At 43.7% G+C, this 25441-nt stretch overlaps 1 protein-coding gene across 3 annotated transcripts in view; it reads right to left on the reverse strand.

Annotated features, from left to right (window-relative positions):
- Window positions 1–10025: 10025 nt before the first annotated feature.
- The window catches only part of ano8b (anoctamin 8b), a 105102-nt gene continuing 89686 nt past the window's right edge, over window positions 10026–25441 (reverse strand). For all 3 annotated transcript variants that reach the window (XM_041205042.1, XM_041205041.1, XM_041205043.1), the window contains 5 exons: window positions 22375–23091; window positions 18800–18991; window positions 16772–16903; window positions 11371–11481; window positions 10026–11183 (listed from right to left, as the gene is read on the reverse strand). In XM_041205042.1, the coding sequence (XP_041060976.1) occupies window positions 10470–11183; window positions 11371–11481; window positions 16772–16903; window positions 18800–18991; window positions 22375–23091 (1866 nt within the window). In that variant the 3' untranslated portion in view covers window positions 10026–10469. The remainder of the gene's footprint in view (window positions 11184–11370; window positions 11482–16771; window positions 16904–18799; window positions 18992–22374; window positions 23092–25441) is intronic.

Below are 25441 nucleotides of genomic sequence, written 5' to 3' on the forward strand. Positions count from 1 at the left end.
GCAACACCAAAACTCTCAACTTGTGCTTGTCATCTTTGCCAGCAGCCCCATAGTTTTCTTGAAGTTTTAATTTTGAGTGAAAAGTTGAGCTATTGATTACTGAGATCAAGTACTAGCAGTGGGTAGGTTTGTAATACCAGCAGGAAATATAGAAAGTTTCAATAATAATCATGTTGAAATAAGTCTTTACATTTAAAAAAAATCTTTCTGATGGGACGTTAAATTAGGTCAACCTAAGAGATCCCACAGCCACTATGTTCTCCCTGGTGCCCTGGCCAATAGTAATCCCACAACCAACCTCACCAAAAATAGATTATCTGGTCATTTGTGCTGTGTGTGGATTCTTGCTGTGTGCAAATTGTCTGCTGTGTTCCTATGTTACAACAGTGACTACACTTCAAACGTACTTTATTGGCTGTGAAGTGCTTTGGGCTGTCCTGAGGTTCTGAAAGGTGCTATGTAAATGTGAGTTCTTTCTGTAATAAATTTTTAAAATTATTTTTCAAATGTCCCTCCTCATTTCTTCCTCCTAGGCGTTCCTTAGCTGCATCCGAACTAATCTCAGGATGGGACATTTTACAGGGATCGAATTACTTAATTCCTTTTCTGATAAAATCCATGTTGGTTCCTCCAATGTCATCAACAAAAACCTAACAAAAGTGACCCCCCTTTTATAGAGGGACACTGCTGCTAATGAACTAAACTGCAAAACAAAGGAATCTTATAAATGGAATAATAATTATTCCCAGTGTCCACTATGCCATTCATTCCTCTCAATGGTGCCCCACAAGTCGCTAAATGCCTCAACTATGACAATTGACAATTCCTTAAATACTTTTTCTGTACCTTTCCCTCAATAAAGTAATGCTCCCAACAAATAGAGGAGTTTGTTTTCAGTGTTTACTGTTCCTATTGCGTAGTTGATCGGATTTTCCAAACTACTAGATTGGTGACTTGTGGGGCAGAGGCTCTGTTGAATACCACACATCACTCTCAGACTCATCATCTGCACAGAGGTGTAAAATTGCACATGTAGTAGAACTCTGTATGTCTAACAGGTTTACCATAACTTCCCTACTTCTCAATTCTATCCTTCTAGAAATAAAGCCTAGTGCTTGGTTTGCTAGGTTTGAATGTTAGGTTTCAGTGTCCGAAGGACTAGCAGTGGGGGAGGAGGAGGGGAAAGAAGACCAGGAGGTTATGATTCCTGTTCCTGATAGCTGCACTATGACCTTTTGGATAGGGATGGAGTAGCTGGGCTTAGCTGTGGTGCAGCTCTGGTTAAATAGCCTGTTGCCATTCATTGCATGAGCAATGTTATCCCAGGAAATGTTTTGGAAGGCCAACCAGTGCTGCCTGGGGTCATATATCCATGAGAGGAAAATGAAACAAAATAGAATGAAGCTGAACTTAATTGGATAAAGTTTGAGATTTGGAATACCCTCTAGTATGCGCCATCTCTAACAGTAACAGTGATGCACATTGTAAACTTTGTACTTCATAATACTCTGTCCCATTCCCCTATCACCCCTGTGCTCACTGACCTACATGGTTCCCAGTCAAACAGTCTCTTGATTTTAAAATTCTCATCCTTGTTTTCAAATCAAGCTTGACACCATCCAGGACAAAGCAGCCCGCTTGATTAGCACCCCATTCACTAAACATTCACTCCCTCCACTACTGATGCACAGTGGCAGCAGTGTGTACCATCTACAAGATGCACTGCAGGAATTAACCAAGGCTCCTTAGACAGCAGCTTCCAATCCCACAAACACTACCATCTAGAAGGACAAGGGTAGTAGATAGATAGGAACACCACCGCCTGGAAATTCCCCTCCAAGTCACCATCCTGACTTGCAAATATCGCTGTTCCTTCATTGTTGCTGGGTCAAAATCCTGGAAGTCCCCCCCCCCCCCCAACAGCACTGTGGGTGTACCCACACCACATGGACTGCAGTGGTTCAAGAAGGCAGCTCACCACCACCTTCTCAAGGGCAACTAGGGATGGGCAATAAATGCTGGTCCAGCCAGCGAAGCCCACATCCTGTGAATGGATTAAAAAAAAGTCCCTCCACAGTCTTGTCTCTTCTTCCTCTGTAATCTCCTCCAACCCTACAGCTCTCTGAGATTTCTGCACTCATCTGATTCTGACTGTTTTTGCATTCCCAATTATAATAGCTCCACCGTGTGGCCATGCCTTCAGCTGCCTACGCCCTAAACTCTGGAATTCCTTTCCTCAACCTCTCCACCACTCTCCTCTGTTCAGATGCTCCTAAACACCTCTTCTTTGACCAACCTTTTGATGATCTGACCTCAAATCTACTTATGTGGTTCAGTGTCATACCTTGTTTTATAATGTTCCTGTGAAGCGCCGAGTGATGTTTTATTAGATTAAAGGTGCAATGTAAATAGAAGTTGTTATTGCTTTGGACCTGAAATGCCTTACCAAGTTTTGGCAAAAAATCTTGTACTTAACAAAAAGGGATGCACAATAAAATGTACCCAATAAACACTGGTAACATCACACAAAGTAAACAGGAAACTTGGAAACTCCACAGCCATTTGCCGAGAGTTTGTACTCCTATTGAACACATTATTTCACATGTTCTCTATTTTAAAGCCAAGGCTCTCAGCCACAAACTTAAAATTCTGTTTCTTTTTATTCTCCTTTGCCTGCCTTGCTTATTAAGCCCTCTGCATATATTTATATATACACGCACATGAAGGAAGAATAAAATGGCTTCAGTTCAAATAGTGCAAACTTGTTGGCTCATGCAGAGAAAAGGCTTGGCTGTCGGACACAATCTTTAAGTAGCAGATGTTTGGATGAGGAAAGAAAAGGAAGACTGTTGACTTTTTTTGCAGACAAGAGGTTAAGTTGAAGACCTCCATCATTTGAAGAGCTTCTTTTGATGGGTAACCCAGACTTCTGGAGGCGGGGCCTGTGACTCTAAATGTCATTGCAATTCACTAGCACATTGCAGCTCAGATTTCTACTCCATTGCCGATCAATGCACGATGAGTGAGTGGTAACAAACCGCTCAAAGGGAACCATCATGTTGAGGGGTGTTAGTGCTGGGTGGAAATGAATCCATTTTGAATGCTTGCTGTCAGCATCAAGCATTGCCAGGTCATGGTTAATGTGCTGGTTTTCAAATGAGGTTCCTCAGCCTCAAGAGCAGCCATGTTCTATTTTTCCAATCTCACAGCCTCTGTCAATAAGTTGTCCAGTTTGATGCCAATTCGTGCTGAAATCGGGTAGTTGTGTGCCTTGGGTCCACACTGATCAGGAACTATGTTGGGCCAGACCCAATCTCATTTCATGTAGAATGCTGAGACCCAGCAGAGAGAGGAGAGCTTCATCCCATCAATTTAAAATCAGTTCTTCCTCTTACACCATAGGATCTTTCAGTGAAGCTGTGCTGATGACTGAAATGAATTGGAAGAGAAGCCTTGGACAAGATTTAGTTGTGTCTTAGCGAAACAATATGGCAGTTGAATTATGGAACAGCTTTATTGATGTGCATGGTTAGACTGAATACAACATTTATACAAAGGACCTCTTGTAGCACCTTTGGTTCGACTGCCTGCCAGGATTCAGTGGTAGCACTCTCTCTCTCATCACAGAGGCAGAAGGTAGTGGATTCAAACCCCACTCCAGAGACTTAAGCACATAATCCAGGCTAACATTCCCAGTGCAGTACTGAAGAAGTGTTGCAGCATTGGAGGTGCCCTGTTTCCTATGAAGTGTTAAACCAAGGCCCCCGTCTGTCCTTTCAGGTGGATGTAAAGGATTCCATAGCACTACTTCAAAGAAGAGCTGGGAAGTTCTCCCTTGTGTCCTGGCCAATATTTATCCCTTAACCAACATCATCAAGATTATCCTGTCATTATCACATTGCTGTTATGGGATTTTGCTGTGCGTAAATTGGCTGCCATGTTTCCTACATTACAACAGTGTTGACACTGCAAAAAATAATTCATTGGCTCTGAATTGCTTTGGAACGTTGTAAGGTCGTGAAAGGTGCTATAGAAATGCATGTCTTTCTTGGAGAAAACTGAATTATATGACAATTAACTAAATTAGGGTGACACCATTAGTGTTGACATGATGCTCTTAATCAATCAGCCAATAAACTGAAGGCAAGCTGCATATTATTTCACGCAAATTTAAATAGGAGAATTTTAATTCCGATTCAAATAATATATTTAATCAGGTCAATACTGGAACTATACATATATGTTGAAAGAGTTTCTTGGTGCACAGAATATTATACATGCTTATATACAATATATACATTTATACATATAGAACCATAAGAAACCCGATTCACCATATATAGATATAGGATAATAAACAGCTCTCTGAATTGGCTAGTGGTTCTAAAGACATCGTTAGCTTAAAGAACAAGCCACAATCCTTTGAATGCCAGCAGAACCTTGGGAGTGAATCACGGCCTCCAACATATAAGAGGTTAAATTTAGAATTTCAGGCTTTCAGGGCAGCACTTTGCATGATGGAAGCAGGCAATGGGAGGTCAAGGCATGGAGGTCAACACAGTAGGGTCAATGCCTAATGGCCTCAGTTTTCTCATCCCCAGGCAGTGCTTCTGTCACGCGAAGCCCTCATCCCAGTCTGAGCTATATCCTTTGCCTTCCACTGAATATTCTAAGCCACGTGTGCCTTGCATTTTCCCTCTCTGTGACTCGATGAATCCTGTGGAGATGCTGTGATTAGTAGAAAATTAAACTGAAATCGGGTTCTGAAATTACCTGTCTCCAGCTGATAAAATAACTTTATTTGATGGTGATTTACTCGGAGCCTGGTTTAAAAGTGTTTTTCTGATTCTGGATGTGGTGCTGACCTTCAACAAGGCCTTTGATTGAGTGGATATATCACACAGAATCATGCAGCACTGAAGGAGGCTATTCAGCCCATCGAACCTGTGCCAGTTCTTTGGTATAGCTATCCAATGAGCCCAACACTTCTGCTCATTCCCCATAACCCTATAATTCTGTTTCCCTTCAAGTATTTATCCAATTCCCTTTTGAAAGTCACTGTTGAATCTGCTTCCACTGCCCTTTCAGACAGCACGTTCCAGATCACAACAACTCACCATATTAAAAATTCTCCTTGGCCCCACCTCTGGTTATTTTGGCAATTACCTTTAACCTGTAACCTCTGGTTACTGATCCTTCTGCCATTGAATATAACCATAGAACGATTACAACACAGAAAGAGCCCCTTCAGGAAAAAAATGGAAACAGTTTCTCCTTGTTGACTTGATTAAAATCTCTCATGATTTTGAACACTTCCCTAATCTTAGACCATAAGACACAGGAGTAGAAATTAGGCCAATCGGCCCATCGAGTCTGCTCCGCCATTCAATCATGGCTGATAAGTTTCTCAACCCCATTCTCCCGCCTTCTCCCCGTAACCTTTGATCCCCTTACCAATCAAGAACCTATATATCTCGGTCTTAAATACACTCAATGACCTGGCCTCCACAGCCTTCTGTGGCAATGAATTCCATAGATTCACCTCTCTCTGGCTAAAGAAGTTTCTCCTCATCTCTGTTTTAAAAGGTCTTCCCTTTACTCTGAGGCTGTGCCCTCATGTCCTAGTCTCTCCTACTAATGGAAACATCTTCCCCACATCCATTCTATCCAGGCCTTTCAGTATTCTGTAAGTTTCAATCAGATCCCCCCTCATCCTTCTAAACTCCATCGAGTATAGACCCAGAGTACTCAAACGTTCCTCATATGTTAAGCCTTTCATTCCTGGGAACATTCTTGTGAACCTCCTCTGGACCCTCTCCCGGGCCAGCACATCCTTCCTGAGATACAGGGCCCAAAATTGCTCACAATATTCTAAATGTGGTCTGACCAGAGCCTTATAAAGCCTCAGCAGCACATCCCTGCTTTTATATTCTAGTCCTCGCGAAATAAATGCCAACATTGCATTTGCCTTCCTAACTACTGACTCAACGTGCAAGTTAACCTTAAGAGAATCCTGGACTAGGACTGCCAAGTCCCTTTACACTCCAGATTTCTGAATTCTCTCCTGTTTAGAAAATAGTCTATGCCTCTATTCTTCCTGCCAAAGTGCATAACCTCACACTTCCCCACGTTGTATTCCATCTGCTACTTCTTTGCCCATTCTCCTAACCTGTCCAAATCCTTCTGCAGCCTCCCCGCCTCCTCAATACTACCTGTACCTCCACCTATCTTTGTATCATCTGCAAACTTAGCCAGGATGCCCTCAGTTCCTTCATCTAGATCATTAATGTATAAAGTGAAATGTTGTGGTCCCAACACTGACCCCTGCGGAACTCCACTAGTCACCGGTCGCCATCCTGAGAAGAACCCCCTTATCCCCGTTCTGCATTCCTGCCAGACAGCCAATCTTCTATCCATGCTAATACCTTGCCTCTAACACCATGGGCTCTTATCTCACTGAGCAGCCTCCTGTGCGGCACCTTGTCAAAGGCCTTCTGGAAGTCCAAGTAGATAACATCCATTGGCTCTCCTTTGTCTAACCTACTCGTTACCTCCTCAAAGAATTCTAACAGATTTGTCAGGCATGACTTCCCCTTGATGAAACCATGCTGACTTTGCCTGATTTTACCATGCACTTCCAAGTATTCTGAAATCTCATCCTTAATAATGGACTCTAAAATCTTACCAACGACCGAGGTCAGGCTAATCGGCCTGTAATTTCCCATCTTTTGCCTCACTCCCTTCTTAAACAGGGGGGTTACATTAGCGATTTTTCAGTCCTCTGGGACCCTCCCTGACTCCAGTGATTCCTGAAGGATCACCACTAACATCTCCACTATCTCTTCAGCTATCTCCTTCAGAACTCTGGGGTGTAATCCATCTGGTCCAGGTGATTTATCCACCTTCAGACCTTTCAGTTTTCCTAGCACCTTCTCCTTGGTAATGGCCACCATACTCACCTCTGCCCCCCAACTCTCTTGAACTTTGGGGAAGTTACTCGTGTCTTCCACTGTGAAGACTGACGCAAAGTACCTATTCAGTTCCTCCACCATTTCTTTGTTCCCCACTACTACTTCTCCAGTGTCATTTTCCAGCGGCCCAATGTCCACTTGTGCCTCCCTCTTACCCTTTATATATCTAAAACAACTCTTGCAATCTTCTTTTATATTACTGGCTAGTTTACCCCCATATTTAATCTTCTCCCTCCTTATTTCTTTTTTAGTTGTCCTCTGTTGGTCTTTGTAGGCTTCCCAATCCCCTGGTTTCCCACTGCTCTTCGCCGCATTGTATGCTTTCTCTTTAGCCTTTATGCTGTCCCTCACTTCTCTTGTCAGCCATGGTTGCCTCATCCTCCCTTTAGTATGTTTCTTCTTCCTAGGGATGAATTTTTGCTGTGTCTCCCAAATTACTCCCAGAAACTCCTGCCATTGCTGTTCCACTGCCTTTCCTGCTAGGCTCATCTCCCAGTCAATTCTGGCCAGCTCCTCCCTCATGCCTCTGAAGTTGCTTTTATTCAACTGTAATACCATTACATCTGATTCCAGCTTTTTCCTCTCAAATTGCAGGGTAAATTCTATCATATTATGGTCACTTCCTCCCAAGGGTTCCTTCACCTTAAGCTCCCTTATCAAATCTGCCTCATTACACATCACTAAATCTAGAATTGTCTGTTCCCTAGTGGGCTCCACCACAAGCTGCTCCAAAAAGCCATCTCGTAGACATTCCACAAATTCCTTTTCTTGGGATCCACTACCAACCTGATTTTTCCCAGTCTACCTGCATATTGAAATCCCCCATGATCACTGTAACCTTGCCTTTCTTACACACTTTTTCTATCTCCATCTTCTCTTCAATCAACATCCTGACTACTGTTCGGAGGCGTGTACATAACTCCCATTATGTTTTTTTTTTACCTTTGCGGTTCCTCAACTCTACCCACACAGATTCTACATCATCTGACCGTACATCATTTCTTGCTATCGATTTAATTTCATTTCTTACAAACAAAGCAACCCCACCCCCTCTGCCAACCTGCCTATCTTTTCGATAGGATGTATATCCTTGGATATTTAGCTCCCAGTCCTGATCCCCTTGCAGCCATGTCTCCGTAATGTCCACCACATCATACCTGCCAATTTCAATCTGCGCCACAAGCTCATTTACCTTATTTTATATACTGCGTGCATTCAGATACAATACCTTCAGTCCTGTATTTCCCGTTCTTCTCTGCTCTAAGGAGAAGAATCCCAGCTTCTCCAGTCTCTCCACATAACTGAAGTCCCTCATCCCTCGGACCATCCTGGTAAATCTCCTCTGCACCCTCTCCTATAGTATGATGCCCAGAATTGCGCACAATACTTCATCTGAGCCGTAACCAGTCATTTATAAAGGTTTAGCTTTGCTTTTTTTTTTACTCTATTCCCCTATTTATAAATCCAAGAGCCACTTTTATGCCTTTTTAACAGACTTCTCAACTGCTGCCTAGTTCCCTCTGCATATTAACAGACTTCTCAACTGCTGCCTAGTTCCCTCTGAATATTAACATTCCTCAGTCTCTCACCATTTAAAAAATCTTCTTTGCTATTTTTTTAATACCTCTCAACATTATGTTCCATATGTCAAGTTCTTGACCACTCAATCTGCCTGCATTTCTTCACAACCTCTTTATAGTATCAGCAAACTTGGATACATTACACTCAGTCCCCTCATCTGGGGCAATGACAGTAGATTGTAAATAGTTGAGGCCCAAGTACTGATCCCCACATAGCCAGCCAACCTGAAAATGACCATAGAACTATAGAACACCACAGCACAGAAAACAGGCCATTCGGCCCTTCTAGTCTGTGCCGAAATATTATTCCGCTAGTCCCATTGACCTGCACCTTGTCCATAACCCTCCAGAGCTCTCCCATCCATGTATCTATCTAATTTATTCTTAAAACTTAAGAGTGAGCCTGCATTTACCACGTCAGATGGTAGCTCGTTCCACACTCTCACCACTCTCTGAGTGAAGAAGTTCCCCCTAATGTTCCCCCTAAACCTTTCCCCTTTCACCCTAAAGCCATGTCCTCTCGTGTTTATTTCTCCTAATCTAAGTGGAAAGAGCCTAGTCGCATTTACTCTGTCTATACCCTTCATAATTTTGTAAACTTCTATCATATCTCCCCTCATTCTTCTACACTCCAAGGAATAAAGTCCTAACCTGTTTAATCTTTCCCTGTAATTCAACTCCTTAAGACCTGACAACATCCTAGTAAATTTCTCTGCACTCTCTCAATCTTACTGATATCCTTCCTGTACTTAGGTAACCAGAACTGCACACAATACTCCAAAGTTGGCCTCACCAATGTCTTATACAACCTCACCATAACATCCCAACTCCTATACTCAATATGTTGATTTATGAAGGCCAGTATGCCAAAAAGCTTTCTTTACAACATCGGCGGAGAAGAAAAGAGTTGACGTTTCGAGTCCTCATGACCCTTCGACAGAACTAGTTCTGTCGAAGGGTCATGAGGACTTGAAACGTCAACTCTTTTCTTCTCAGCCGATGCTGCCAGACCTGCTGAGTTTTTCCAGTTAATTCTGTTTTTGTTTTTGTTTTGGATTTCCAGCATCCGCAGTTTTTTTGTTTTTATAGTTTTCTTTACAACCTTGTCTACCTGTAACGCCACTTTCAGGGAACTATGTATCTGAATTCCCTGTTTATTCCTACTCTCTGCTTACTGTCTGACCAATCCTCTATCCATGCCCCAGTCCCATGAGTCTGAATTTCATGTATGCCAATATATCCGAATGCTTTTTGAAAATCCAAATACATCACACCGACTGATTCTCTGCTACCCTGTTAGTTGCACCCTCAAAAAATTCTTAATAGATTTCCCTGTCAGAAATCCATATTGCCTCTACCCGAACATATCATAATTTTCTAACTGCCCTGCTACCACATTCCTGATGATAGATTCTAGCATTTTGTCTCTTATCTGCTGTACTGGTAATGTTGACCACAGGCTGTGCACAAATGATTGTTTTGTACATTTAATTGGTGAAAATGTTTGAAGTCAAATTTTTACTGAATCAATTTTGGGCGGATTCTCTGGCCCAGGTTTGGTGAGAGGTTACAGAGTGAGATGGCTCGACATTGACAAAGAGTGTGCAGCCAGGGACAGGAAGGTTAACAGAAAATTCATCGCGCTTTCCCGACAATTTAAAGCCAAAAATCTTGGTATCTAGTAAACCAATGGTCTACACCAACCATGTTGTATAAAAAAACCTGAAGATGATGAGTATCCTGTTTATCAAATACAGATTTCCATCCCTGAATATTTAATTTTATATGTATAAAGTTATAACGAGAGAAGCCAAACTTTTAAAGGATCTTTTCAAACAGTTTTTTTCAGCCCAGTTTTCAATTTTCTGCAAATGAAGATTATGTCAGCCCACATCCTTTGCTTTAATCTCTTTGTGTGTTAACGTTTGGGACTGCTGGACTCCTCTGGTGGATGTGTGTTGGGATCCTGGGAGTTTGCTGCCTCTGAGAGTCCGTTAAGGTCCGACTTGCTGGCAGCTTTCTCGCCACTTTCAGACGAGGAAGCGCCACTTCCCCCGCCAGCTCCGGCTTTGGGTTGGGTTGTGGTGGCCCCGTTGCAGCTGGACACGCCGGTGTCTGACTTGCCAAAGTTGAACAGCTTGCCAGGGTTGAAGGGCTTGGTGGGTGACTGCACCTTCTCCTTCTCCGCAGCCCCATCCTTCTTCCCGTCTGCTGGTGACTTCAGGAATTTGAAGCTCAGAAATCCTGGCAGCTTGCTCTCACTGCCGGTTGGCGACTGGGGGGACTTGGCAGTGATAGCCCCACCTCCTCCGCTCCCTCCGCCTGACAGGAACTTGCCTTGCAGCGGGATGATCTGCTTCAACTTCAGGACGTTGTTGGAGGCCAGCAGGGAGCTAGGCCGTTTGGGCTTCTCTGTAGATTGGCAGGACTGAGCTGCTTTGGATTTGCTGTGAGCTCGGTTATGAGCCTGATCGGAGGACAAAGAACCGGACTTTCCCTCTTCCTTCCCTGCCTCTCTCTCCTTCCTGGACTGCATGTTCTCCTTCTGTTCCTGCCTGTGTTTCTCCTCCTCCTCACGCTGCCTCCTCTTTTGCTGCTGCTGATAGTGTTGCTGTGCCTGACGTTCATGCTTCTGCTCGGAAGGTAAGAAGATCATTAACATGTTTTCACAGGTCGACTACCCTGTCAAAATGGATCTAACTGACTATCATTCTTTGTTTAAATAGCTTCCTTCCCACTGTTGCTGCTGATATGTTGCTCTCAGCTAGTGTCTGACAATCTGCTAACAACTATAAATTTTCCCCAGCAGAGTGACTTACCTTAAATGCCTCCCTCCGTTGATATTCCAGCTTCGCCATTTCCTCAGCTACCCAGGCAGGAACATCTGGAATTGCTATTTGGAGCACATATTTCAGGAGGAACGCAAAATGCTGCAAGAATCAAAACCAGATTATTGCAGATTTGTCAACGGGATATACCCCACACCCCTCAGCGTAACGCTCTGATATATCCCACACCCCTCACTGTAACACTCTGATATACCCCACACCCCTCACTGTAACACTGATATACACCACACCCCTCACTATGAAACTTTGATATATCCCAAAGCCCTCACTGTAACATTTTGATATACCCCACACACTTCACTGTAATACTGTAATATACGAACATATGAACATTAGAAATAGGAGCAAGAGTAGGCCATTCGCTCCCCCAAGCCTGCTCTGCCATTCAATGGCCAGAATTTTCATGTCAGCGTGCGGTGGCCGGCCCTGTGTGCTGATGCGTTAAATGACGCGCAGTGACTTTGGGCGTGTGTCCCATAGCCACCGCACGTCATTCAGATCTTTTGGAGGAACAGCAACTCATCTTCCGACTAGGCACTTTACAGCCTTCCAGACTGAATATTGAGTTCAACAATTTTAGATCATGAACTCTCTCCTCCATCCCCATCCCCTTTCCGATCCCCCTTTTTTCCAATAATTTATATAAATTTTTCTTTTCCCACCTATTTTCATTATTTTTAAATGTATTTCCATCCATTGTGTTATCTCTACCTTTTAGCCTATTTCGATCCCTTTCCCCCACCCCACCCCCACTAGGGCTATTTGTACCTTGCTCGTCCTGCTTTCTACCCTTAATGTCATCTATTAGCACATTCCTTAGATAATATCACCACCTTCAACATCTCTTTGTCCTTTTGTCTATGACATCTTTTGGTTATCTCCACCTATCACTGGCCCTCTATCCAGCTCTACCTGTCCCACCGCCCCCCCCCCTTAAACCAGCTTATATTTCACCTCTTTTCTATTTTTCCTTAGTTCTGTTGAAGGGTCATTCGGACTCGAAACGTTAACTGTGCTCCTCTCCGCAGATGCTGTCAGACCTAATGAGTTTTTTCAGGTATTTTTGTTTTTGTTTTGGATTTCCAGCATCCGCAGTTTTTTGCTTTTAGCCTTCTTAATTACTTGCTTTTTGTGACTCATGAACTAGAACACCGAGATCCCTCTGCACCTCGGAATTCTGCAACTGTTCGCTGTTTAAGTAATATTCTGCTGTTTTATTCTTCCTGCCAAAGTGAATAACTTCAACATTTTCCTACATTGTATTCCATCTGCCAGATTTTTGCCCATTCACTCAACCTATTTATATTGGTCTGTAACTCCTTATGTCTTCTTCACAACATACTTTCCTGCCTATCTTTGTGTCATCTACAAATTTAGCTACCATGCCTTCACTCCCCTCATCTAAATCATTGGGCAGAATTTTCCATTTGGCATGTGGGGGTGGGCCTGACATGCCAGAACATAAAATAACACCCGATGACATCGGGCGTGCATCCCAACATCATCACACTGTCTTGCGATATCGGCGTGTGCCCGCCGATAATTGATAGGCCTATTGGGGCCATTAAACAGGTAATTAACATGAATGTTACGCTGCCCGGCCAAACTAATGGTTGGCAGGCAGGCGAAAAGGCCAAGCAGCCTTTACATTTTTTTAGGAAACCTCAGCCATGAGCGGGATGAGGTTTCCTAAAGTTAATAACGATTATATGAAAACTTTTTCTGAAAAATAAAAACATGTCCTATCTCTTGTGACACAGTCACGTGAGAGAAGGTATTTCATTAAATTTTTATTGTTTTTATTTTTATAAAAAGCACTTCAATCTCCCTGAGGCAGCTCTGGACCCGACTTTCCCTCCTCCCCCCACCTGCACAGGTAGTGCTCAGCGCTACTGCTCGCGTATTACGCTGGGCAGGCCTTAATTGGCCCGCCCGCCTAAAACGGCGGTGCGGACCCGATTGTGGGCAGCGGTTGGGTTCTCGACCACCCCGTCTGTCCCACCAACCCCTCCCCCCGCAAGCCTGCCCGACATGGGAAAAATTCATGCCATTGATATAAATTGTAAAATGTTGAGGCCCCATAACAGACCCCCCCTCTCACTCAACTTATCTATATCTGTGTGCTCCTTATATCTTCTTCACAACATACTTTCCTATCTTTGTTTCGTCTGCGAATTTAACTACCATGCCTTCACCCCCTCATCTAAGACATTGATGTAAATTGTGAAAAGTTGAGGCCCCAGCAGAGATCCCTGCAGGACTCCACTCCTGCCAATCAGAAAAAGACCCATTTATGCATACTCTCTGTTTTCTGCCAGCCAGCCAATCTTTTATCCATGCTAATATGTTACCCCCTACAACAACAGCTTTTATTTTCTGCAGTAACCTTTGACATGGCACCTTATCAAATGCCTTCTGGAAATCCAAGTACAGTACGTCTACAGGTTCGCCTTTGTCCACGGCACAAGTTACTCCTTCAAAAAACCCCAATAAATTGGTTAAAAATGATTTCCCTTTCACAAAACAATGCTGATTCTTCCTGATTACCTTGAGTTTCTTTCAGTACCCAGCTATAATGTCCTTAATGATCGATTCTAACACCTTCTTCATGACAGACATCAAGCTAATTGGCCTATAGTTTCCTGTTTTCTGCCTCCCACCCTTCTTGAATAGAGGGGTTATATTTGCTACTTTCCAGTCTGATGGAACCTTTCCAGAATCTGGGGAATTTTGGAAAATTAACACCAATGCATCTACTATCTCATTTGACCCATTTTAAGATCCGAAGATGAAATTCATCAGGACCCGGAGACTTATCAGCCCTCAGCTCCATCAGTTTTCTCAGTACTGCTTCCCTAGGGATTGTAATTTCACCAGGTTCCCCTTTTCCTTCCACCTCTTGATTTACAGTTATTACTGGAATGTTGTTTGTATCCTCTATATAGTGAAGACGGAAGCAAAATATTTGTTTGTTTCATCTGCCTGTTCCTTATTATCTACTATTAACTCCCCACTGTCACTCTCTTTAGTAACAGGACTAACACTGTCACTTTACTTCCTTTTTTCTTGTTTAAATACCTGTAGAAACTCTTGCTTTCTGTTTTTTACATTTCTAGCTAGCTTCCTCTCATACTCTAATTTCTTTCTCCTGATTAACCTTTTAGTCATTCTCTGCTGGTCTTTATGTTCTGACCAATCATCTGACCTGCCACTCATCTTTACACAGTTATCTGCTTTTTCCTTTAGTTTGATGCTTTCCTTAACTTCTTTGGTTAACCACAGATGGTGGGTCCTCGCCTTAGAATTTTTCTTTGTAGTAGGAATATACTTATTGAGTATTCTGAAATGTCCCCTTAATCTTCTGCCACTGCTTCTCAGTTGATCTATCCTCTAGCCTAGTATCTCAGTTCACTTCAGCTAGCTCAGTTTTCATGCCCACATAGTTACTCTTATTTACATTTAAAATACTAGTCTTATCCCTTTCAACCTGGATGTAAATTCAATCATATTGCGGTTGCTGCTACCTATGGGCGACTTCACTCTGAGGTCATTAATTAATCCTGTCACATTACACAACACCAAGTCTAATATAACCTGCTCTCTGGTTGTTTCCAGGACATGCTGCTCTAAAAAAAACTATCATCTCGAAAGCAGTCCATGAACTCCTCATCCAGGCTACTACTGCCAATTTGATTTTTCCAGTTTACATTTAGATTAAAGTCACCCATGATTATTGCTGTCCCTTTATCACAAGCACCCAATATTTCTTCTTGTACACTTTGTCCTACATTGTGATTACTGTTAGGGGGCCTGTTGACCACTCCCACTAATAGCTTTTTTCCCCGACTATTCCTCATCTCCACCCAAACCGATTCTAATCCTGATCTCCTGAACCAAGGTCATCTCTAACTATTGCCCCAGTGCCAACCTTGATTAACAGTGCTACCCCTCCACCTTTACCTAGCTTCCTATTCTTCTTGAATGTCATATACCCCTCACTATTCAGGACCCAATCCTTGTCATCCTGCAGTCCTGTCTCCTTAATGGCTATCCAATCATATTTATTTACTTCAATGTGCGCTATCAATTCACTTACTTTGTTATGAATGCTACATGCATTTGTCCTTTTGTTACCTTTGTAACATCTAGTCTTGACTATTGGTATATTCTTAGGTTTTATCTCTCTGTCCCTTCCTGTTATTCCATGACCCTCATTTCCCATATTACGATTATGGTCTCCTGCCTTGAATCCACTCCTTGATTTGCCACATCTAACCAAGCTTGATCCCTCACCTCCCTTGTTTAGTTTAAAGCCCTCTCTACTTCCCTTGTAATGATGTTCGCTAGAACACTGGTACTAGCACAGTTCAGGTGTAGACCGTCCCAAGGTACAGCCCCCACTTTCCGCAGTACTGTTGCCAGTGCCCCACGAACAAGAACTCACTTCTCCCACACCAATCTCTGAGCCATGCATTCATCTCTCTCATCTTATTTGCCCTATGCCAATTTACATGTGGCTCAGGTAATAATCTAGAGATTATTACCTTTGAGGTTCTGCTTCTTAATTTGGTACCTAGCTTCTCATTCTGACTATGCAAAACCTCCTTCCTTGTCCTGCCTATGTCGTTGGTATCTACATGGACCATGGTGACTGGATTCTTCCCCCACCCACTGCAAGTTTCTCTCCAGCCCTGAGCAGGTGTTCAGAACTTTGATATACTCCCTCACTGTAACGCTTTCTGATATACCCCATACCCCTCTCTGTTACACTTTCCACTTCCCTCACTGTAACACTCTGGTATAGCTCACACCTCTCACTGTAAGACCCTGATATATCCACATCCTCAACCCACGCCCTCACTGTAACACTCTGATATACTCCACACCCCTCACTGTAACACTCGGATATACTCACACCCCTCATTGTAACACTCTGATATACCCATAGACACATAAGATCCTGAGGGCAATTGACAAACTGGATGCTGAGAGGATGTTTCCCCTTATGAGAGATTAGAACTAGGGGACACTGTTTAAAAATAAGAGGTCTCCCTTTTAAATGGAAATGAGGAGAACTTTTTTCCTCTCAGAGTATCATTTGCCTTAGGAACTCTCTTCCCCAGAGAGCAGTGGAGGCTGCGTCATTGAATATCTTTTAAGGCTGAGTTAAATAGATTCTTGATTGACAAGGGAGTCAAAGTGTATAGGGGGTAGACGAACATAGAGTTGAGGCCACAATCAGAACACCCATTATCTTATCAAGTAGTGAAGCAGGCTTGAGCAGTTGAATGGCCTACTCCTGCTCCTAACTCGTATGTTTGTATGTAGCTCACATCCCTCCCTGACTCTCTGCCCCCATTGAGCCCCTTACCTCCAGGATCACCACGAGGATGATGGCCATCTCGGAGCTGAGTGTAGGGAAAAGGCGTTGCAGTTGTCCACACTGACCAATCAGATAGCAGTTAACAATGATGGCTAATACTCCCATAGCCTCCATTACATTCTGTGGAGAAACAGCGAGTAACTGAGTTCAGCAGAACTGCAGCTTTCCAGCTTCAGTGTAGCACACACAGGAACAGCAGGGCAGCAGCAAGCATTGGGCTCATTAGCACAGCCCATCACAACAGGAAAACAGCCTCAGCCACATCCTTCAAGTAGAACACTTTCTCCATAATATACACAGGGGCTCTTATTCTCTATAATATACACAATGGGTTCATAAACAGGGAATATTGAACACAGCCCTCACACTTTATCATATTGAGGAGATTAGTGCAATAACAGACCCTATGTATATTATGGAGAATAACAGCCCCTGTGTAAGAATAGCAGCCATTGTGTATATTTTAGAGAATAACAGACTCTCTGTATATAGTAGATAATAAGAGCCCATGTGCATATTCTAGAGAATAGCAGCCCCTGTGTATATTATAGAGAGTAGCAGACCCTGTCTATTTTATAGCGAATAACAGTCCCTGTGTACATTATAGAGAATAGCAGTCCCTGTGTATATTATAGAGAATAGCAGTCCCTGTGTATATTATAGAGAATAGCAGTCCCTGTGTATATTATAGAGAATAGCAGTCCCTGTGTGTATAATAGAGAATAGCAGTCCCTGTGTATATTATAGAGAATAGCAGTCCCTGTGCATATTATAGAGAATAGCAGTCCCTGTGTATATTATAGAGAATAGCAGTCCCTGTGTATATTATAGAGAATAGCAGTCCCTGAGTATATTGTAGGGAATAGCAGCCCCTGAGTATATTGTAGGGAATAGCAGCCCCTGAGTATATTGTAAGGAATAGCAGCCCCTGAGTATATTGTAAGGAATAGCAGCCCCTGTGTACATTATAGAGAATAGCAGATTATGTGTACGTAATAGAGAATAGCAGGTCCTGTGTACATTATAGAGAATAGTAGATCCTGTGTACATTAAAGAGAATAGCAGACACTGTGTATATTATAGAGAATAGCAGTCCCTGTGTATATTATAGAGAATAGCAGTCCCTGTGTATATTATAGAGAATAGCAGTCCCTGTATATATTATAGGGAATAGCAGTCCCTGTGTATATTATAGAGAATAGCAGTCCCTGTGTATATTATAGAGAATAGCAGTCCCTGTGTATTTTATAGAGAATAGCAGTCCCTGTGTATGTTATAGAGAATAGCAGTCCCTGTGTGTATAATAGAGAATAGCAGTCCCTGTGTATATTATAGAGAATAGCAGTCCCTGTGTATATTATAGAGAATAGCAGTCCCTGTGTATATTATAGAGAATAGCAGTCCCTGTGTATATTATTGAGAATAGCAGTCCCTGTGCATATTATAGAGAATAGCAGTCCCTGTGTATATTATAGAGAATAGCAGTCCCTGTGCATATTATAGAGAATAGCAGTCCCTGTGTATATTATAGAGAATAGCAGTCCCTGTGTATATTATAGAGAATAGCAGTCCCTGTGTATATTATAGAGAATAGCAGTCCCTGTGTATATTATAGAGAATAGCAGTCCCTGAGTATATTGTAGGGAATAGCAGCCCCTGAGTATATTGTAAGGAATAGCAGCCCCTGAGTATATTGTAAGGAATAGCAGCCCCTGTGTACATAATAGAGAATAGCAGGTCCTGTGTACATTATAGAGAATAGTAGATCCTGTGTACATTAAAGACAATAGCAGATCCTGTGTACATTATAGAGAATAGCAGATCCTGTGTACATTAAAGAGAATAGCAGATTATGTGTACGTAATAGAGAATAGCAGGTCCTGTGTACATTATAGAGAATAGCAGGTCCTGTGTACATTATAGAGAGTAGCAGATCCTGTGTACATTATAGAGAATAGCAGGTCCGATGTATATTTTAGGGAACAGCTTAAAATCACATTCATGCATTTGTCCTACCTGCCACTGACCAATACTGTCCACTCTCTGGCCAAAGGGCCTCTGGGACCCAGTGCACAGTTTGAAAGCATCACTGCGGATCTCAATGATGTTATTGATGAGGGCACACATCGCAGCGAGGGGGAACGCTGAGGAGAACAGCACCACATACCCAAACTGAATAAACATCTCTTGGTAATCCTGGAAAGTGTCCTGAAGAAACAAGGAAAGAAACATTTTGAGAAGTTATGCAGAAATTGTTCAAAGAGGCAGAGCAGGTTGAGAAAATGGCTAGAAAGGCAAATGAGATCCTGGGCTTTATAAATCGGGGCTTAAAGTACAAAAGGAAGGAGGATATGGTGAACCTGTACAAAACATTGGTTCAGCCTCAAACTGGAGTATTGTGTTCAATTCTGGGCATCGTACTTTAGGGAGGATGTGGAGGCAGTAAAGAGATTGCAGAAAAGATTTACAAGAGTGGTTCCAAGAATGAGGAACTTTAGTTATGAGGATGGATTGGAGAAACTGGGGTTATTGTCCTTAGAGAAGAGAAGGTTGAGAGGAACTTTGACAGAGGTTTTCAAAATCATGAGGGGCCTGGTCAGAACAGATGGGAGAAACTGTTCCCATTGGCGAAAAGGTCGATAACCAAAGGGCACCAATTTAAAGATTTTGGCAAAAGAACCAATGATGACATTAAGAAGAATTTCTTTAGGGTGCGAGTGTTTAGGATCTGGAATGCATCACTTGAGAGTGCGGTCAAGGCAGATTCAGTCATGTTTTCAAAAGGGAATTGGACTATTGTCTGAAGAGGAAGAATTTGCAGGGCTACGGGGAAAAGGCAGGGGAGTGGGTCTTGTTGAATTGCTCTTGCAGAGAGCCAGCATAGACATTTTGGGCTGAATGGCCTCCTTCTGTGCTGTAACCTTTCTATGATTCTATAAGAGGAGGGAAGGAGGGAAAAGGAGAAAGAGAAGGAGAGAGGGAGTTGGAGAGAAGGAAAAAGAAAAGGAGGGAGGAAGCAGCTGAGACAGAAAATGTGGGAGAGAGTGAAGGTAAATGAGAGATGAAAAGATGTGGAAAGGGTTAGAGAGAGGGAAGGACAGAAGCGGGCAAGAAAGAGGGATAGAGAGTGGAAGGAGGAATCAGAAGGGAGAGAAACAAGAGAGTGAAAGAGGAAGAGGACTGGAGAGGGAAAATAAGACGCAAAGAGAAATTGAGGGAGGATGACAGGGAACAAGGTAAAGAAGGGAAAATGAAGAACAGTGCAGAGATAGAAAGAGAGAAAGGAACAGATGTGGTAGAAGGAACAGATGTGCAGAGTATTTCCTAAATGGTAAGAGACTAGAAAGTGTGGTTGTACAAAGAGACCTGGGTGTCCTTGTCCATAAGTCACTGAAAGCCAACATGCAGGTGCAGCAGGCAGTTTGGAAAGCTATTGGAATGTTAGCCTTTATCACAAGAGGATTTGAGTCCAAGAGTAGTGAATTCTTGCTTCAATTGTGTAGAAGCTTGGTTAAGCCCCACCTGGAGTACTGTGTGCAGCTTTGGTCCCCTTACCTCAGAAAGGATATTATTGCCATAGAGGGAATGCAACGAAGGTTCACCAGACTTGTCCCGGGGATGGCAGGACTGTTTTATGAAGAGATTGGGGAAACTGGGCCTGAATTCTCTCGTGTTTCGAAGAATGAGAGTTGATCTCATTGAAACTTACAAAATACTTAAAGAAATAGACAGGGTAGGTGCAGGTAAGATGCTTTCCCTGGTTGGGGAGTCTAGAACCAGGGGGGCACAATTTCAAAATAAGGGGGGAAACCACTTAGGACCGAGATGAGGAGAAATTTCTTTACTCAGAGGGTTGTGAATCTTTGGAATTCTCCAGCCCAGAGGGCCATGGATGCTCAGTTATTGAGTATGTTTAAGGTAGATATTGATGGATTTCTGATTAACAATAACATAAAGGGTTATGGGAATAGTGTGGGTAAAATGTATTGAAGTGTTCGATCAGCCATGATCGTATTGAATGGCGGAGCAGGCTCGATGGGCTGAATGGCCTTCTCCTGTTCCTACGTTCCTAAGACAGCCAGAGTGAGGAAGAAGGAGAGAGAAAGGAAGAGATAGAGGGGGAGAGCATATACAGAGAGAGTGCAGACAGTGGGAAAATGAAGAGCTTGGGAGAAAAACTAGTGAGAAACAGAAGAGAGAAAAGGCAGAGAGAAACTGGACAGAAAAAAGGGATGAGAGGGATGGCTTGAGAGGAGAGAGAAACAGTTTGAGATGATAGCCTCACCTCTCACTATCTCTAACCTCCTCCACAAACTCAGGACATCCTAAAATACTTTGCTTCCAATGAAGTAATGTGCAGTCACTGTTGTAATGTAGCAAACACAGCAGCCAATTTACACAGCAAGATCCCACAAACAGGAATGTGGTAATGACCAGGTAATCTGTTTTACTGATGTTGTTTGAGAGATAAATTTTGGCCAGGACACTGGGTAGAATCTCCCCTGCTCTTCTTTAAAATAATGCCCATGGGATCTTTAATATCCACCTGAGAGGGCAGGCGGGCTTTCGGTTAATGTCTCATCTGCAAAATGGCTTCTCTGACAGTGCAGCACTCCCTCAGTACTGAAAATGATGAAAAATGCAAGTTGTTGTTGGTGGTGAAAATCAAAGGCAAGAAATTGGGAGAATAATGAGACTGGAATTAGAAATGGCAAAAAGAGGAGGAAAATAAAGAAGCTTACGATGAGGAGAACCACTGACCAAGTTACTCTCCTCACTAGCTCAGGGCACCCAGAATTATTTTACTTCGTCTGTCCCCATTGCAGTCCTGGCTGAAATCAGTAATATGGACACATTGGGAATGGAATCAGGAGTTTCTTACTTTGGGTGGCTCACTGCCACAATGTAGATGGGCATTCTGCAGCTTTCCTCTCTATAGCAGAGGGGAGAAACTGCTCTGCTGCTGAAAGTAACAACTGAACAAGACAAGGCAGAAACTACTTCTTACCAGCAGAGGGTGCAAAGGAGAGTGATCAGGGGTAACAAAAACAGAATTACCTGGAAAAACTCAGCAGGTCTGGCAGCATCGGCGGAGAAGAAAAGAGTTGACGTTTCGAGTCCTCATGACCCTTCGACAGAACTTGAGTTCGAGTCCAGGAAAGGATCAGGGGTAAACCCACTGACTGCATATAACAGGGCTGTGTGTCGTAGCACTGACTGTGTGTGTGTATAACAGGGCTGGGGGTGTGTGTAACAGGGCTGGGGGTGTATGTAACAGGAATGGGGGTGTGTTTAACAGGGCTGGGGGTGTGTTTAACAGGGCTGGGGTGTGTTTAACAGGGCTGGGGGTGTGTTTAATTTGACTGGATGTGTGTTTAACAGGATTGGTGGTGTGTTTAATATGATTGGGTGTGTGTTTAACAGGATTGGGGGTGTGTTTAAGAGGATTGGGGGTGTGTTTAACAGGACTGAGGGTGTGTTTAACAGGACTGGGGGTGTGTTTAACAGGACTGGGGGTTGTGTGTAACAGGACTGGGTTGTGTTTAATAGAACCAGTTGTGTTTCAACGGACTGAATATGCCAACACTGACCTCATATCTTTGCATACAGCTCTCAATTTCTCCTTGAGTGAGAGGAACATCTTCATAATCCTCCGGTGGATCCATCCAGGAGAGTCTGTTGGCTGCAGTCTCAGTATTCTCGCTTTGCTCTGTGCTCTTGTCTTTCCGCCTGTGTCTCAGTACCACACCCAGCTCCTTTCCATCCACCCCCACATCACCGTAATCCGGCTCGATCTTTGCATCGTGCTCACACAGTTCAAACACCAGTCCTCCCTCGGCACCTCTCTCCACCAGGATAGGACTCCCCTCCTCCATGAGCATCCCTTGCAAGATTCCCTCCATCTCACAGTTCCTCTCTTCTTTCACCGCCTTCTGCCCACTCCCAGCGAAGCTCACTTTCTTCGAGAGGCGAAGGCCACAGTCCAGGACACTCTCCTCGTCCCCTTCCTCTTCGTTCTGCTGTTCCTCTTCCTCAGGAGCCCCACATGCTCCATTCTCACACTTACTCTCCAGTTTCCTGTTGCCCTGGCTGGGGTCTAGCTGTTCCGGATCTTGTTCGCTCGCTTCCTCTGGACTCTCCCTGACCTCCTTGACCTGTTCTGGTGAGCGTTTGAACAGATTTCTCAGCATCCTTACTGTCACTTGAAGAGTGAGGTGTCCCTGCTTATATTTCTCATAGAAAAGGGGCTGCAGAACCTCCTTCACGTTCAAGATAATTTGCCTGGTTATTAAAAGAGCAGCCAACATCTGTCAGCAGAAAGATATAAAGAGAAGATAAACATACCACAGCTAGGGAGCTCACAGGCAACATTTTCAAATCATTCAGTCAAATTAATTCTTTCCATCCCCTCAGCAGTCAGCAATAGAAATGGTTATTGGTACATAATAAATATAACAGGGCAATAATAGGCACACACCCGTCCTGTTACACATGCACAGTCAGTGCTGGGATACTCAGTCCTGTTACACACAGTCAATGCTGGGACACTCAGTCCTGTTACACACACACACACAGTCAGTGCTGGGACACCCAGTCCTGTTACACACACACACAATCAGTGCTGGGACACACAGTCCTGTTACACATGCACAGTCAATGCTGGGACACCCAGTCCTGTTACACACACACAGTCAGTGCTGGGATACTCAGTCCTGTTACACACACAGTCAGTGCTGGGATACTCAGTCCTGTTACACACACAGTCAGTGCTGGGACACTCAGCCCTGTTACACACAGTCAGTGCTGGGACACTCAGCCCTGTTACACACAGTCAGTGCTGGGACACTCAGTCCTGTTACACACATACACACAGTCAGTGCTGGGACACTCAGTCCTGTTACACACACAAGTCAATGCTACGACACTCAGTCCTATTACACACACACAATCAGTGCTGGGATACTCAGTCCTGTTACACACACACACACACAGTCAATGCTGGGACACTCAGTCCTGTTACACACACACACAGTCAGTGCTGGGACACTCAGTCCTGTTACACACACACAGTCAGTGCTGGGATACTCAGTCCTGTTACACACACATACACAGTTAGTGCTGGGATACTCAGTCCTGTTACACACACATGGTCAGTGTTGGGACACCCAGTCCTGTTACACACACACGTAGTCAGTGCTGGGACACTCAGTCCTGTTATGCCCACATACAGTCAGTGCTGGGACACTCAGTCCTGTTACACACACAAGTCAACACTACGACACTCAGCCCTGTTACACACAGAGTCAGTGCTGGGACACTCAGTCCTGTTACACACACGTAGTCAGTGCTGGGACACTCAGTCCTGTTATGCACACACACACAGTCAGTGCTGGGACACTCAGTCCTGTTATGCACAGAGTCAGTGTTGATACACAGGTTCTGGATTCTCTGACTGAATCTTTATTATTTTCTCTACGTGTGACTGGCCTCTCAATGATTCTGTGGTGTTGTAAATCTACAACTGATTCTTTGAACAAGGCTGATGTAATTGCTGCATTCTCTCGGTCAGTGTGTGGTTTCTGCAGCCACAAGCAAGTGCTGTGTTTTAACCAAATAAGAAATTTTGTCTGCAGTTCCCCAGCAGCAACTGTTAGCATGCAGACTCCCAGACCTCACTGCAGAGTGCGATCCCATCTCCAACACCAACCCATCGCTGCTAAATCCCCAAAGAATACCCATCATCTGCAGTGAATTCTAATCATTCTCTGTGCCATTGGCAATGGCCCCCAGTTGGCGTGAGTCAGATTTAACAAACCATCTGGAACTGCCCACTGGCAAGATCTCCATAGATATCTCAAAGTCCTTCGAATATTCAATACCTGACCCGTACCGAAACCCTCAGTCACAAAGCAATACAGAAGGAGTGCCAATCTGCCTGAGGTGCTGTCTTTTGGATGAGACAGCATGCCAAGCCCCTGTTTGCTCTCTCTGGTAAGGTCAAATATCTCACAACTACTGTTTGATGTTCTGAGCAACATTCTTCACTCTTTAATCAGATTATCTGACCATTTAATCTTTGTTGTGTATGGGAACTTGCTGTGTATAAATTGGCTTCCATGTTTCTTACTGACAACATTAAGCTGCTTATCAATGGTTGTAAATCCTTGGGACAGCCTGGGGTTGTGAAGGGTACTACAGAAATTCAAGTTTTTTATAGCTTTCACTTAATTGTCTTAGCCTTGTTTGCAAATCCCTCTATGGCCTCCTCACCCATCCCTATCTCTGAAAACTCCTCCAGCCCAACAACCTCCGAGATCTCAGTATAGAGCAGGACCCAGAGTGGAGTGGAACCTGGATTGAAGTGGAACCAGAACCCGGAGTGGAGCGGAACCCGGAGTGGAGCGGAACCTGGATTATCAAATCCCAATATTTCCATTCTGTGCTCGGGAAATTGTTCAGTTAGAGGTTAAGTCCAATTGATAGCACTGACAAGGTCAGGAGGAGTGTGGGGGGAGGGGGAGCAGGGTGAGGAGGGAAGGGGGGTGCTGAGGACTGGCTGGGGTAAGGGGTGAGCGGTAGTGGGAGGGAGGTGATTTCTTACTCAAATAATCTAAATAATTTTGCACTGATTAGAGTGTCAGGGAGGGAACATCGAGA

This window comes from Carcharodon carcharias, chromosome 14 (assembly GCF_017639515.1).
Source record: "Carcharodon carcharias isolate sCarCar2 chromosome 14, sCarCar2.pri, whole genome shotgun sequence".
Classification (NCBI taxonomy): domain Eukaryota; kingdom Metazoa; phylum Chordata; class Chondrichthyes; order Lamniformes; family Lamnidae; genus Carcharodon; species Carcharodon carcharias.